The sequence below is a fragment of the Neofelis nebulosa genome, chromosome 14, assembly GCF_028018385.1.
Source record: "Neofelis nebulosa isolate mNeoNeb1 chromosome 14, mNeoNeb1.pri, whole genome shotgun sequence".
NCBI lineage: Eukaryota > Metazoa > Chordata > Mammalia > Carnivora > Felidae > Neofelis > Neofelis nebulosa.
In genome coordinates, this window is record NC_080795.1 from 51,619,792 (window position 1) to 51,635,734 (window position 15,943).

General features: G+C 36.8%; 1 protein-coding gene across 1 annotated transcript in view; it reads left to right on the forward strand.

Moving 5' to 3' along the window:
• OXR1 (oxidation resistance 1) overlaps positions 1 to 15,943 on the forward strand; it is a 445,487-nt gene that overhangs the window by 70,085 nt on the left and 359,459 nt on the right. The window contains exon 2 of the mRNA XM_058698819.1: positions 8,681 to 8,832. Within this exon, the coding sequence (XP_058554802.1) occupies positions 8,810 to 8,832 (23 nt within the window). The 5' untranslated portion in view covers positions 8,681 to 8,809. The remainder of the gene's footprint in view (positions 1 to 8,680; positions 8,833 to 15,943) is intronic.

Sequence of the window (15,943 nt, forward strand, 5' to 3'; positions counted from 1 at the left end):
TTTAGGTTTATTTTTTTGAGAGGGAGCGCAAACGGGGCAGGGGGAGAGAGAGAGAGAGACAGAGAGAGAGGGAGAGAGAGAATCCCAAGCAGGCTCTGCGCTGACAGCACATGCAGCCCATGCAGGGCTCAATCCCAGGAACCGTGAAATCATGGCCTGAGCCAAAATCAAGTCAGACGCTCAAACAACTGAGCCACCCAGGTGCCCCCCAAAATTATTTTTAAACATAACAACGTTTTAAAAATTTGGAACTCATAAATATGACTAAAAATTTGAATAATATTTTTATAATTTAAAAGGAAAAGAGACACTGCTTTTCAGCATTTTATAGAATTTTACATTTCTCAATTTCAGATTTTTTTTTCAGCAAACATTTACTGAGTACGTTCTTAGTCTCAGGCACTATGCTAGGCCTTGGGTTTACTAGGTTATATTGAGACATGCTGTCTGTTTTCAAGGAACTTACGATCTACAGGGAAATACAGACCTGCATTAAAATATTAAATCACTGTTTTAAACATCTTCATGCATTCATAAAAGGTGTTATAAGAGGGCATAGGGGGCTGCGTCTACCAAGGATTAGGAAAGTTTGGGCAAAACATGGTCGATGTTGAGTTGTAATGATTTGTAAGTTAGCCCAGCAGAAGGGGAAAGGATATGTATGTAACATGCAATGGGACTAGCATGTGAATGGCGGGTAAACTAGAGACACAGGTGAATTTGGGAAAATGCAAATCCTTTTAGCTGAAATAGAGTGAGGGGCTGGGTTGGGAAAGGGTGGTGAGGAGAGGGGAAGGTGGGAAGGAAAGCAGGTGTTAAATCATCATGAGTCTTATAAACTATCTCAAGGAATTGGGGCTTTAATGTGAAGGCAAATAGAGCAGCTAATGGATATTGGGGCAAGTTTATTATCATCACAGTCTCCTCCTTCTTATTCTCCCTCATTGTTATCATCATCATTGCCATTATCATTTCTTGAACTCTTGCTATGTGCCAGGCAATATTAAGTCTTTTCATGCATTTTTTTTTTTTTACTTCTCATTATGACCTATAAGTACTATTAACATTTCTATCTTAAAAATAAACAAGCAAGGGAATGTACTTAATTTTCCTGAGGCCAGAAGTTAGCAAGAAGCATATCTGGAAGTCACACCGAGGGTTTTCTGAAGTGACCATGCCTGCCTCTGTATTCTGCTCTTACTTAGAAAATGATTACATCCCCTGAGGAGCCCTCAGCCTGTAGTGTGCTGCAGAAGAAAGTTTTCGATGAAAGCTGAACTAGAAATGGGGACCAGTTATAAGGTCATCGTTATTATGCGGTCATGAGAAGATACTGGACACAGGTAGTATGAATGGAGAAGAATGGACATATTCTAAAGCTATCACTGAAGTAGACTCAACCAGGCTTAGTAACTAACTGGATGTGTGGAACAGTATTTCTGGCTTGGACCATGAATACACTTCAGAGAGTGTGTTTGTGAAATCTACCAGGTTTATTGGTATTCTAGACAGCCAGAATGCCAGAATGATCAAGCTTATACATCGCTGGTAGGAATATAAATTGGTACACCTTCTATGAAAGGCAACCTACCACCAGTTTCTACAAAATTAAAAATATGCATAGATTTGACCCGGAAATTTTACTTCCAGGTATTTATGCACAAACACACATCTACATTGTATCATATATATAAAGATATATACACTGCAGCATTGCATGTAATTGCCAGTATCAGAAGTAAACTAAATCTCCTTCAGTATGAGATAGGCTAATAAATTAGGATAAATCCATTCAATGAAATTATTTACAACTCTTAAAGGTAATGAGGCATCTCTATGTGTGTGTTGATAGGGAAATATTGTATGTAGGCATATGATTATATCAAGGTGCAGAAGAAAGTGTGTATAATAGGCTACCATTTTGTGAACACCAAGTAGATGGATAGATAGGTAGATGAGGAGATAGATAGGCATAGTTTGGTATAGATAGAAATCCATAGAGTATCCCTATGAGGATAAAAATACTGGGAGTAACAGTAGTTGTGAAGGAAGTGACTGGATGCCTGGGACAGAGGATGGAAAAGGGAGAACTATTTATCAACATTGTATATCCATTTGATTTTTCTCTGTATGCATACATTTACTATTTTATTTACTTTTTAAGTTTATTTTGAGAGAGAGTGCCAGTGGGGGAGGGGCAGAGAGAGAGGGAGAGACAGAATCCCAAGCAGGCTCTGCACTGTCAGCTCAGAGCCTGATGTGGGGCTCAGTCCTGTGAACCATGAGATCATGACCTGAGCCAAAATCAAGTCAGATGATTAACTGACTAAGCCACCTAGGTGCCCCTAAATTTATTATTTTAAAATTGACAAGGTAATATAAATTATTAAAATTCAAGGCAGAACACTCTCCTGTTTTTAAATCTTATCTCTAGAGAAACATATATATGATAAAGGGAAAAGTCAAACTCTTAGTTTGATTTTGTTTAAAAATTTGTCTTTATATGAAATCAGAGTCTTTATAAGAAAAACAATATCTTTCCCCAATGAGTGACTTATATCCTCCCAAATTTATGGAAGCCCTGAAATTCGTAATACAAATATGGGAATATAAAAAAAAAAACACCTTAATTTTCGAACTGTTATTTTTCAGTCATTAAAGTCATAATGCTGCTAAAGTATTACATTTTTGTCCGTTAGATCACTAACAGGTGGAGGGTACTTGCTATTTATCTAGATACTTTGGAGTTTGAACATAAAAGATAATTTTTGACCTTTGTAAATTTAGTTTATTTAAGCAAGTAAAGATAATATACATGAAAAATGATATACACATTTTTATGCTCAATATATTTTAATTAGTAAATTGGATATGTTAGTTCAGAAAGAGAGGAGATCAGAGAACCTGAAACTATGAGACAAGAATTCATAGGATCTTGGAGCTTGTATTGATCCTTGAAGAATTGGGATACTTGAAATTAGAGAGGAAAGAAAACATGAGGCCACAGAGAAGAATCAGAACTTCGTTGTATACTCAGGGCACAGGAGTGAGCATTTGAGCAGACAATCTCAAAGAAGCAGGAATCTAGGTTGGGAAATATTGGTATTCATTTATACGGGAACCAGAAAGCAAGGAAGTGGGCTTTGATTTGACGATGAAAAGGAAACCACCATGTAAAATAAAATATTCTAGTATTTCCTTGATAATTTATTTTTCTAACATTTATTTTGAGTCTTTAGTATAAAAGGGTTTTCTATACTTAATGCATTTTATTCTTCACTTTATACCCATTAGGTGTTATAATGCTCTAAGTGGAATTAAATGAAATTCAATGGACCATTGGTCTTGCCTACTTTGAAATTATTCTATAATTTTAGTATCCCCTTTGGGCCCTAAACTCTCTTTTCTCTAGGAAAAGCAAGGGTGCTCCACTTATATACACTCAATAGTGCGTATGGTCAGAAACTTTAATTATTTTCATTCTTCCAAGTAATTCGTTTAGGTTGTCTGTTTTAAGTATGAAGTATATGAAAACATATACTTATTATATGGCAGGTTACTTAAACTGATTTTCATGGAATTTTAACATCTTAAAGATACAAAATCATCCATGTATTCATGGGACTATGTTATGAAAATGCTTCTTTTGCTTAAGAAAATAAGTTTACAGAAATTTTATATGTTATATAACCAAAATGAACGTGTTAGATTGTAGTATTCTTTTCAGCTCGGTTTGAAGCCCCAAATTTTATTCACGAATGAAGTGATTAAAAGAATTATTTTGGTAAACCATAATGTCAATAATCCATTATTTGGGTAAAACATAATCTCAGTAATGCATTGTTGTGTTCAAGGGTTCACAGTTTTAATGAATATGTCAAATGAGGGATCTTCTATTAAATTCACATTCCGTTTTCCTTAATATTGTGCTGGAGGAGTGACCTCGAGAGAACAGGTGTACCTACGCTTATAACTTACAATCCTGGCTGGGCATTCAGGCAAAGTCAAATCAATCCATACATTTTAAAAAGTTTTCCCTAATACGAAAATATAGTCTCTTTGTGAGAATGAGGTGGGTGGAGGCTCTTAGTAATGTTAGAATTTTGCCTGAAAGCTATAAATTCATACTTAAGTATGGAGACTGATGTTGGGATTTGCATAAAGATTGTGAATTGTCAAAGTGAACAGAAAATTTAACCTCTCCTGAAGATCCTAAAGATGTTTTCTCTGGAAAGATTTCATTGATAAGCGGTGAATCATTTAAATGCCATTTTAAGGGAATAACAAGTCTACCTCCAAGGCCTTTGAAAACATCACATCATAGTCTCGTTTGTATTATAAAACTTAGTGAACTTTCTTGAGTGCATCGTGGGTACCTTCCTTTGGAGAAATAAATGAGATAGTTATAGGATGCAAGTAAAAAAAAATAAAAGATGATACAATATCAAAATGAATGTCAGAGTGATAATTATAATCATTAGGAATGATCACTATGGATTTTTTATGTTCATACATTTTATTCTTACAAACATCTAGGTTTAAAATCAGAAAAATGCAATTTTGGGGGCACCTGGGTGGCTCAGTTGGTTAAGTATCAGACTTCGACTAAGGTCATGATCTCACAGTTTGTGAGTTCAAGGCCCGTGTCAAGCTCTTTGCTGACAGCTCAGAGCCTGGAGCCTGCTTTGGATTCTGTGTCTCCCTCTCTCTCTGCCCCTCTCCTGCTTGTGCGTGCTCTCTCTCTCTCTCTCTCTCTCTTAAAAATAAATAAACCTTAAAAAATTAAAAAAAAGAAAAATGCAATTTTCTAACATTTATTTTATTAATCCACATTTAATACAAACTTATCAAAATCCAAGTCAGTAGTTACTGCAGATAAAGGACATTGAGTAAAGACTGCACTTTTTAACAACAGTGCCAGCAAGTAAGGAAACTTTCCTAAACTTTAAGGGATAAAAAAAGAGAATACCCTCCCAAAGAAAAATTAAGCCAGACAGAGTTCCACAGGCAAGGAAAACTTAATTCAAAATTTTGGAATAGGAGAGTGAGACTAAACTCAATTCTGCTGAAACAGAAGACAGCAGGGTTTTTAAGTGCTAGAGTGAACCAGTAGAAAAGCAGTGGAGGATGTTAGGAGGAGGTTGTGCAGTGTGATTAGGCCATCAGTGTTGGCTAACTGGTGCTTATTGAAGTGAGGCATCTGTCCTCCCACAGAGACTGGGAGGTAGGCATGATCTCCTTTGATGGTTACATTTCCAATGGATGGCTCCCCATCCTTGAGAAAGACGTTCCTGGGTTGTACAACTGGCAAGAGGCTGATAGATTCACATCTCAAAGGGGCAGAGAAAGAATTTACAATTGCAAGTTTTCTGTAGTAAACACTCTAAGAAAAGAGAGGTCAACGGTCTAGAGTCAGGAGGAAGCCTGTCCAAAGTTGAGTCAGGTTGAAGGAAACAGGAAGAGGCTGCCTTCCTTGGTGAACTCTTCAGTTATATGAAGTCATACTGACACTATTTGGCCATTTTGACCTACAAAACTAACAGTTTCAAATGGTTTGATCAAAGATCCTGGGATCAAATTTCTTTACATGTTATTCCTACATTTTGCATAAACAAATAAATCTGGAATTGTGGTCTTTGATTATATTCTTTGTCACTCTAAATAAGACTTAGGGAGGGTTTTATAGGTATTTACATATATATAGTATGTGCATATGTTTGTATAATGTATGTGTGTTTATCAAAAACACATTAAAAATTAAAGTTGCCAGAAAAGGAAAAAAAAGTTAGGATAAAAATATAGACCTTGAGGCCTAAGAATAATTCTTAAAGAAAAGTGACAAGTTTGTTGCAGAACTTCCCATAAATTAAAGCAAAGAAAGAAGCGTAATGTCCCCGTAGGATTAAAGCAATTAAGACATTTAAAATAATTTCTTGGTGTTGAAATCTGACACATTTTTTGCTTTTAGTGCACATAAGGGCAACATTTTTGTGTTGGCAAATATCCCACTAAACCTTATAGCTAATTTCACAGGCCTAGATTTTGCTTGTTTATTTATTATTATCTTTAATGATACCCCTCAATGCAAACTCTTGGCAAAACCCCAAAGTATAATTCAGTGAAAGTAATTTGGTTACATATTAAAATAATGACATCCAGATACACGGCTCTCTAAAATAGAATTAAGAACTAAGATTATCTAGGGGCACTTGGGTGGCTCAGTTGGATAAGCATCCGACTCTTGATTTTGGTTCAGATCATGATCTCACTGTTACTGAGTTTGAGCTTCACATCAGGCTCTGTGCTGACAGTGCAGAGCCTGCTTGGGATCCTGTTACCCTCTCTCTCTGCCCCTGCCCCACAGCATGTTCTTGCTGTCTCTCAAAAATAAATAAATAAACATTTAAAAAATTAGATTATCTAGAATGAATTACCTCAGACAATATTACATATATTTTTTTTTTTTTTTTTTTTTTTTTTTTGGTAACGGAACTCTTGATAAGAATCAGATAATACAGATCTTGAGAGTTTGAAGTTACCAATTTTGGGAGCAGAATTTGGAGCTCCCCTGTCCTTAATAGATGTAAGTCCATATGCTTTAACAATTAACCAACGGCAGGGTGGACTTGAAAACCTCTTTTGGCATGTAAGAAGATAATTTAGGATACAGATTTTATAGCTGCTTACTTAACTGGCAGTTGGGGTCTATTAAAATTAGACTCCATTAGAATTATTCTTTCTCTATCCCCCTGTAGCTTCTCATACGCCCTTGTAAATACACAGCAATTTTCAGAGTGCATTTTGCTTTGTTTTATTTTTTTACATGATGGCATCTATGTTAGACAGTGAATTCTTTATGTGCAAAGACCATATTTTATTAGTTTTTGCATCCTTAGTACGTAGAGTCTGATAAATAATAGGGCACACAAAATAGTTTGTTGGTTCTATGAAGGATTTAAGAAAACTGAGGAAGTTTGATATTCAAAATTATATATAAAATATGTTAAAATTACCAACAAACAATGGACTTATTGCACCTCACCTCTGTCCCCTGTTTGTCACTTTGTAGTAAGTACAGAACCATAAAATATTGTGGGTAAAGGTCATTTGGACTTTTGGTCATTTGGACATGAGTCACAAACATAATGGCAGACAATGCTAGTTTTCTCCGTACCCACTTTTATCCCCATTTTGTAATCGGGACCTTGGTTTGTGGCTGCCCAGAATGATGGCTGCATTTGCCAATCTCCCTTAGAATAAGAGTGGCCAAGTGACTAAGCTCTGGCCAATGAAATGCAAGCAGAAATGGCATGTGTAAATTTTAGGAAGCATCCCTCTTTCCTTCTTCCTTCTTGCTGACCAGGACACCGGTACTCTCTGGAGCTCACAGCCACTTGGAACATGAAGGGGACCTCAGGTTGAGAATGGTAGAATGACAAGAGGGAAGCCTCCTTCTCTGGTGTTTATGAATTGCCGTAACTGCCTGGACTTCTTAAGACTCAAGATTTGTCTATAGGAGAGAGAAATATCAATGGTCTTTTCTAAGCCACTCTGAGTTTGGGTGTTGTTTTTTTTTTTTTTTTTTTTTCTAAATACCGATGATGGGGCTGAAAGCTTCTCTTCTTGTTCCCATATACTCTGTGTAAATCTTTATTAGAACACTAACTCCAGTTTATTATAATCATATTTTTTTAATGTTTATTTATTTTTGAGAGAAAGAGCACAAGCAGAGGAGGGGCAGAGAGAAAGGGAGACACAGAATCCAAAGTGGGCTCCAGGCTCTGAGCTGTCAGCACAGAGCCCGATGCTGGGCTTGAACTCATGAGCCCTGGGATCATGACCTGAGCTGAAGTCGGACACTTAACCGACGTCACCCAGGTGCCCCTATAGTCATATTTTTTACATAAAACATTCTTTGAAGGCAGAAACATGCCTTCTTTATGTGTCGTTCATCCCTATCCCTGAACTCTACCTAGGAAGTATACGTGCACATAGTATATCCTCATTAAATGTTTAATTGAACAGTACTGGATTAATGACCTGAACTAAACTGCTTAATTAATATAGTACCATGGATTTAATTGTACCCTATGAAAATTTTGGTTCAAGATCATGGGATACAGTATAGAGTAGATACTCATAAAAAGTGTGTGGAAATGTTAGGTAAATACGTATAGGCTTACCTCCCACAAGTTACTCAGTATGAATTCATATTTTCTCTGAGGTAGTAGCGAATGATTTTTTTGTTAAGGTTTTGGACATGATAATAATTTGTGCCAGGGAGTTTTTTTTTTTTTTATGTGTGCAGTGGCCAATTAGGATCTTTGTTTTGATCCTTTTATCACAAGGATATAAAACTAATTTAGAGAGCATAACTGATTAACCATATGGAGAAAAAAATTGGTGCCTCTAAAAACACATTCTGTTCTTTCCCTGTGTTCTCTCCTTCAGGGAATGAACACTGTATTCATCTTTAAACTTAATTTAAAGGTAAAGCATTCAGCTTATCATATGGGTGATTTAATTTTATCTTTGGTTTATAACATGTCTTATATTATAAGAAAAATGTATTTTTCTGTGTCTTATACCATGGCAAAACTATTGACCTGGGTGAAATACATTTGTGAAAAGTCATATAGACTGGGTACTATAGATATCATTTTATTTCTTTTCTTTATAGGTTATTTCGAACTTGAAGTGCATCATTCCAGCAGCGAATTCCCGGTGGTCTTGTCTACTTGACCTACTCGTTCCCTATTCTGAAATCTAGAGAAGACTGTTCCACAAGACTCCTCTGTAAATTGCTGCAATGTCTGTATCTAATTTATCATGGTAAGTGAATCACTTTCTAACCTACAGTCCAAATCCATGCATAGCATGAAGCAATATTTTGTGAGAAAGTTTTATTGTCAGAACCGGAGCAGAAAAAGAAACTGAAAAATCTGGTTTCCAGAGATTGTTGTCCTGTGTTAAGGTAAGGAGAGCTACCTAGAGTTAAAATTTTAAGACTTTCAGCATTGTGGTATCTACAGACTCTGGAACGGGTTCAATGCTTTTACGAATCCAAATAACATACCATACCTTTCTTTCTCGAAACCTACGGGAGAGTTAAGTAGGAATTAAATACTCATTCAGTGGTCCTAGCTACTGTTCTGTTCCTCGGAGCAGGAATAACAGGCCGTAAGGGCAGCTGTAAGGGTGGGATAGGTCTTTTTTCATCAGTGCTTTTCTTCAAGCCTCCTAGTTCAACGTATCTACCCAAACTAAACTGAATGGAACTCCATTATGGAAGAGAAAATTCCCCCGTGGATTCACATCTCTAAATAACTGGCATTCTGAATAATCTTTGACTTCTAGTTCATGTTTCAGTGCTGTTTGTAATTTAAAATAAGAAGTGTGCAATTTTTTTTTTTTTTTTTTTTTTGGCGTATAATCAACAACTTTTCTATGGCAACAAAGAGCAATACTAGCGGGGATGAATTGGAAGCCAGTTTTTTGAACTTTGGATTCTTTTTTTTTAAATATAAAGAGCTGAGTAAGTGACATTATACAGATATTATAATAATACAGAAACAGATTATATAATATTATATAATACAGATACAGATTGTATAATATATAAAAATACAGATTATGTAATACAGATATTATACAGTATTCAATATGTGAATGTAAGAAGAACCTGGTAATCCTGTCCATTTTCATAGGAGTCCATTTCATCGTTGTCTTCAGTTTGTGCCAGGAATGTAAATAGCATTACATTATAGACTGGTTTCTGCAATTTAGCTCCATGTATTTATTTTTATTAGGTGAGCAATTTCTTCAGGGCAAAGGGTAGAATTGGTTGTTTAGATTGAGAGTAGTGTTTCTGAAGGACCCAATTTTTATGGACTCCCTAGAATATGTCTTTGGATTTTTACTGGGTGCTAAAGATCTCAGTTTAAAAAAAAAATGAATTAGGGGCGCCTGGGTGGCTCAGTCAGTTAAGCGTCCGACTTCAGCTCAGGTCATGATCTCATAGTTCGTGAGTTCGAGCGCCGCATTGGGCTCTGTGCTGACAGCTTAGAGCCTGGAGCCTGCTTCAAATTCTATGTTTCCCTCTCTCTCTGCTCCTCCCCTGCTCACACTCTGTCTCTGTCTCTGTCTCTCCCTCTGTCTCTCTCTCTCAAAAATAAAATAAACATTAAAAAAACTTTTTTTAAAAAAGGAAAAAAATTCTGTAGAATGTGTGAAGCCCTTCAAACCCCTGGAAAATATTAAGGACATATTTATTTAAGGAAATTATACTCCTGACAAATGATTGTGTTGGAGGTGAATCTTCAAAAAGCAGGCTGCATGCCAAACAAGAAAGAGAAAGATGAAGGGGAGAGGACAGAAAGGAGAACAGGGGAAAGAGGAGAAGGTGGAGGCGATTAAAACACAGCTGTGACTGTCATATCTCAAGATAGGTGTCGTGTGGCCTGGTTCACAGAATCAGGACAGGGCAAACACTTGAACCTGTCCTTGGTGTGTACCTCAGTTAACAGTTGACTTGATGTGATGTAATGGCTTGGTCAGAGGCCATCTCTTCAATGTGATGTTAGGCCATACAAAACACAGTGAATGTATGTGTGTTTCCAGCCCAGACAAAGAGAATGTATGTTGTGTTTCCAGCCCAACTGTCTAGCACACCTCTTAGAATTTAGTAGCCGCTCTACACACTTATGAGGTACAAATGAGTGAAAAATGCAGAATAGGTAATTCAATGGTGAATTAATATTTTGGTCCTAAAACATTTCTTTTGGTTGTGGGGATATCTTACAGAATTCGTATATCTGAAATTTGTTAGAATTCTTCCCATGTCAAAGGTACAAATTTTATAGAAATAATTCTTGGATATTTTCATCCAACGGTACCCTTAATTCTGGCTACACAGAACGTTCCACATTAGATTTCCCTACAGGGACTTCTTCATCTCTTTTGCCAGTGTCACCCCATCATACAACAGTGTGGAGTTAGGCATTAATTACATTCGTTTAGTGAAATTATTGTAGCCCACGGTCTGGCTCTCTTCGTCGAAATCTAGAAACCAAGACATGAAAATACTGACTGACGTTGGAAAAGAAACTTGTTTCACAGATTATTACTTTAAAAGAAGATACATAACTTTTACGGATGCTTGATTTGGCCTGACCAGTCCATCCTGTAACTGTGGAAAACGACATGGGAATCTTAAGTCAGAGGCTTGGACGATGACCGCATAATCAGAGCAAGGGGAGTTAGATGCTTCCAGTGTTCGAGGGACTCAGGATAGAGTACACCTGGCGGGATATGTCTGTCAGTAAGGCTGTCTCTGCCAGACGCCTCCATCTGTTTCTCAGGGCAGCTTCTTCATGGCCGGGAATTAGAGTAAGACGCCAGTCTTCATCTCTGTGCCTCTTTTGAATTCCGCTTGTCAGACTCCCCTCTGTTCAGCTACCTTAATAATGTTAGCAGAGTTTATAGTCAAAACCCACCTCAGTCTGCGAACAGGTTGGTCTGCCTACCTTGACACTGTACATATCTAATTATATCCGTGTGTTGATTTTAAAATTAACTCTGAGGCTTAATGGACGGGGGTGCCTAATTGTGATCCCTGCACACAACCTAAGAATTTAGAAAATATACGTTCATGTTAACCACTATCCAAGCAATCCTCCCAGCTTTTAAATATGTAGCATAAGAAAATTACCTTTTTACATATTAAAAGAAACTTCCTTGCTCTAGGACTTATGGGTATGACATTTGAAAAAATATATATATTCAATAATTTGGCCCTTTCATATAGAATCTCAAAAAGAAATACAATCTAGGAAATACCCAAGTTTCTAGGAAACTATGCAGTGCCAGTCAGGTGAGGAGAGTAGTAGGAATTGATTATAAGAATTACATGGTAACATACAACAGATGTTTCATGAATCTTCCTGTTCAGTAAATAACTTCCAGGGGGAGGCAATGATTGAGTTGATGTTGGTTGAGATAGAGACAAAGGGATGTACAAAATCAATTACAGACATCCATGGACATGTGACAGACGACAGGCGACAGGTTCCAGGCTATGATCTGAGGGAAAGAATTGTTTCTGGTAGCAGTGGTAATTAACAGGAGACATGAAGAGGCACAGAGAATTGAAAAAGAGTCCTCCTATGTCTATAGCACAAAGAGGGGAATGGTGTGATACCGAGGGGTATTTGAAAGGACTTTCTGTGCTTCTTCCCTGATAATCATCTTCAACCTGTTTTTTTATGTTTTTATAAGATTAATATTATATATATATATACATATATATAATATTATATATATATACATATATATAATATATGTGTATATATAATTATATGGGCATATATATAACATTTTAAAACATTCATTTCAAAACAAAATTTTTATGACATGAAAGCTAAGTAAATATTATCAAAAGTGAACATTTACATGGCATTCACCATGTGCCAGGCCCTTTTTTAGAGACTGTTTGGATATTGACCCACATACTCCTCACACAACCTTATTAGAGATGTAGTAGCTATTTGCATTTCCACAAGTGGAAAATATAGGTACTGAAAGTTAAGTGAAAGGTGCCCAGTATGCCACAGCCACTAAATAGCAGAATTAGGATATGAATTCAGGCAGCTAGTTGGTACTCCTAGCTGCTGAACTATCCATATAAAAACCAACACTATCTGAGTAAAGCAATACCCTTGCTATGTGTGTGTGTAGTTTCGAGGTGAGTGCCCTAGTTCCCATTTCCAACCAGAATTTTTCCCCTTATTTCCTCAAATATAGACATCCTGGAGCCTCTCCTGGAAGGAAGTGTATCTCTACACCTGGAAACACTATCAGGGATTAGAATAGTATTGAGGGTAGAATGTGGAGGCAGTAGATGAGCCCCCTAATTTCCTAGAGGAGGTGAAAAGGTTGTTGTTCTTAGAAACTTAGGTGAATCTCCAAAATTATGTAAGATGAACTACCTAAACTACACAATGTAAATCTTAGTTCCACTAGTCATGTTACAGGCCAGGAATTGTCAGGTTTTCCTCTTGATACAAAACAGGCACAACAGAAAGGTATCAGCACTTTGCTATAATTCAACCAACATGGCTCTTCAATTGTCCATCTCATAGAGACCCTCCATTACTAAATCAAGTACTTTCGACTCCCCCTGGCTCTGCTGCTCCCTTAGCTCCCATTATATTAGTGTTATGGTTACATATGTTAACCAGTATTCAGGGAGAGAGATCCTAGTATGTCTTAACTGATTTTGCAAAATGCCATCTTTTTGACCCCAAGTTGGTTTTTGTCGTGATGCCTGAGCACATTTCAGTTTTGTTCACAGTATCTTAAAGACTGTGGCACCTGGCAGAGGTGAAGGTAATTGAACCAGAGCCATGTATGGGAGAAAGAAGACACTGGATGAATGAAAGTAAAAAAGCCAACTAGCCACTCAAAATCCATTGAGCATTAGTAACGTGCCATGCCCCGTGCTGAATACAGAGATGCAGTCTTAGTAAAAAGTAACGACTCCTGTTATAGGAGCTCATCTCTTAGCCAACAAGACAGAATAATCAAATAACTGATTTAATGTGGTAAGTTTTCTGAAAGGTATGGCCAGGGTGTTTGGGGAAATAAAATGGATATGTGTTTTTCCTGCATGGGAAGAGATGGCTTATTTTTCAGGAATGCTGTACATCTCTTACATTTACTCCTAAAAATAAAGCAGTATACTGATTACAAACAGTCAAACACTATGGAAAAGTATAAAGCAGAAATAAAAAATGACCAAAACCCTACCATACCTAGAAAGCCACTGTTAAAAATGCTGAGGTATCTTCTTTTCTATATATACTCACATATTTTTGCAAAACAACTCAAACCATGCGTGATATTTTGCCATCTTCTGTTTTCAATGTATAATTCTAGGGTCATCTCTCTGATGGAGCTAGAATGACATCATCACATGCAAAGGCTGAGTGACATTGTATGGTAGTAATGTTATTTATTTCATTCATCTGGATTGGACCTTTGTGTGTTTTCTAATTTTCACTTTTTACTATTGTAAATACTTCTGTCATGAGGAAAATTATTCAAATACTGCTGCGTCACAAGGTACTGTGTCATCCAGGGCACCTCGTGAGGCCCTATGCTGTTGTAGCTCCCTGGATTACAGACATCAAGGCTATGGAGAAAATATATGTTTCTGAGAAAGTATCTTATCAATTCATCTCTTTTTTTACTTTAGAAAATTAGCTGTCATGTATGCTAAAATCCCCCATAAACATTGAAAATGTGCTAATTGTTAAGGAAATATTTACTTACAGCTGATTAATAGGATTTTATCAAAAGTCAACAAACATTCCATCATGGATGCTCATAGATTGAAAATATAGCAAAGTCTGGGTTGTGTGAGTTATTGATGTATTGACTAAATTTAGAAGTGGTAAATGATCTTCATTGGATATGTTTATAGTGTAAAACGCTATTATGAAGGTTGGTAAGTTCAATAAAACTCTGGTAGGAGATGAAAACTAATTTGATTTACCTTCTTTATCCAGAAGTAATAGTGTGTTAGAATCCTAGAAATGAGAAAGATGCAAAATTAGAAGTGTATATGCTTTTCTTTGGCAGATTATTTGCATTATAATGTTTTAATTTAAGCTCTTCTTTAAAGAATAAATGAAGAAAAGGGGTGCCTGGGTGACTCAGTCGGTTGATCATGTTCTCATGGTCCGTGAGTTCAAGCCCCACGTCGGGCTCTGTGCTGACAGCTCAGAGCCTGGAGCTGCTTCGGATTCTGTGTCTCCCTCTCTCTCTGCCCCTCCCCTGCTCAAGCTCTGTCTCTGTCTCTCTCAAAAATAAATAAACATTAAAAAAAAAACAATTAAAGAATAAATGAAGTGAATCACTCGGTACCATTCTTTGGTACCTGCATTTAGGAGGAAAGAAAAAAAGATTCTGGAGAGACAGAGGCATTCTATCTATATTAAGGACAGAGGAAAAATCAGTCTTTTCTCAAAGGTTGCCTTAACTGCTATTCCGTGAACCACTTTTCCTACACTGTTAAATGGCAGCCTCTCAGGGGCAGTAATGGCAGAGGAAATAGATACGTGAATCTTCTCTTTTTGAAGGGATCAAAACCCACAGTGGGAAAAATGTGGATAAGTAGAAAGACTGCAAAGGGAAGTTTTTACCCCGAGTTGTATAGTAAATGGTAAAAGTCAGAATTGTCAACAGTTTATTATTGGAAGAGAGAGAGAAAAGGTTAGACATAAATATAAAGCTAATATTTCTAATTGAAAAAAAGACAGGGCTTTCTGAGTGATAGGAAAAGCTTAGGTGGTGAGATACTGTATTTCCCAGGATGGTAAGTGCATTGAGTGAATAACTATTATGTTAAGATGCTGGAAAGAGAGAGTATGTTTTAGAGCCTAAAATTTAGGAATCCTCATGTAAGTGGGGATGTTCAGCTTGTAAAAAAGTAGATCCAGAACACAGAAGAGTAATTTGAGTTTAGTAGAGAATAAAGAGCAAATGAAGTAGGAGAGAATGAGAAGAGAGAATAAAAGAGCCAAAATGAAAATTCAAGAGGGATAAAAATATGTTTCCGAAATCACAATTGGATGGAAGTCAGTTTACCAAATTCTGAATAATTTCAGTATCTCTTTCTATTCATAATATACCTTTTCAAATAGAAATTCCATTATTGGGGTGCCTGGGTGTTTCAGTCGGTTGAGCAGCTGACTCTGGATATCGGCTTAGGTCATGATCCCAGGGTCGTGGGATCAAGCCCAATGTCAGTCTCTGTGCTGAGCATGGAGCCTGCTTGAGAGTCTCTCTCTGTGTTCCTCTGCCCCTCTCCCCTGCTCACACACTCTCTGTCTCTAAAATAAAAATTTTAAAAATTTAAAAGAAATCTCTTCATTATTAATGT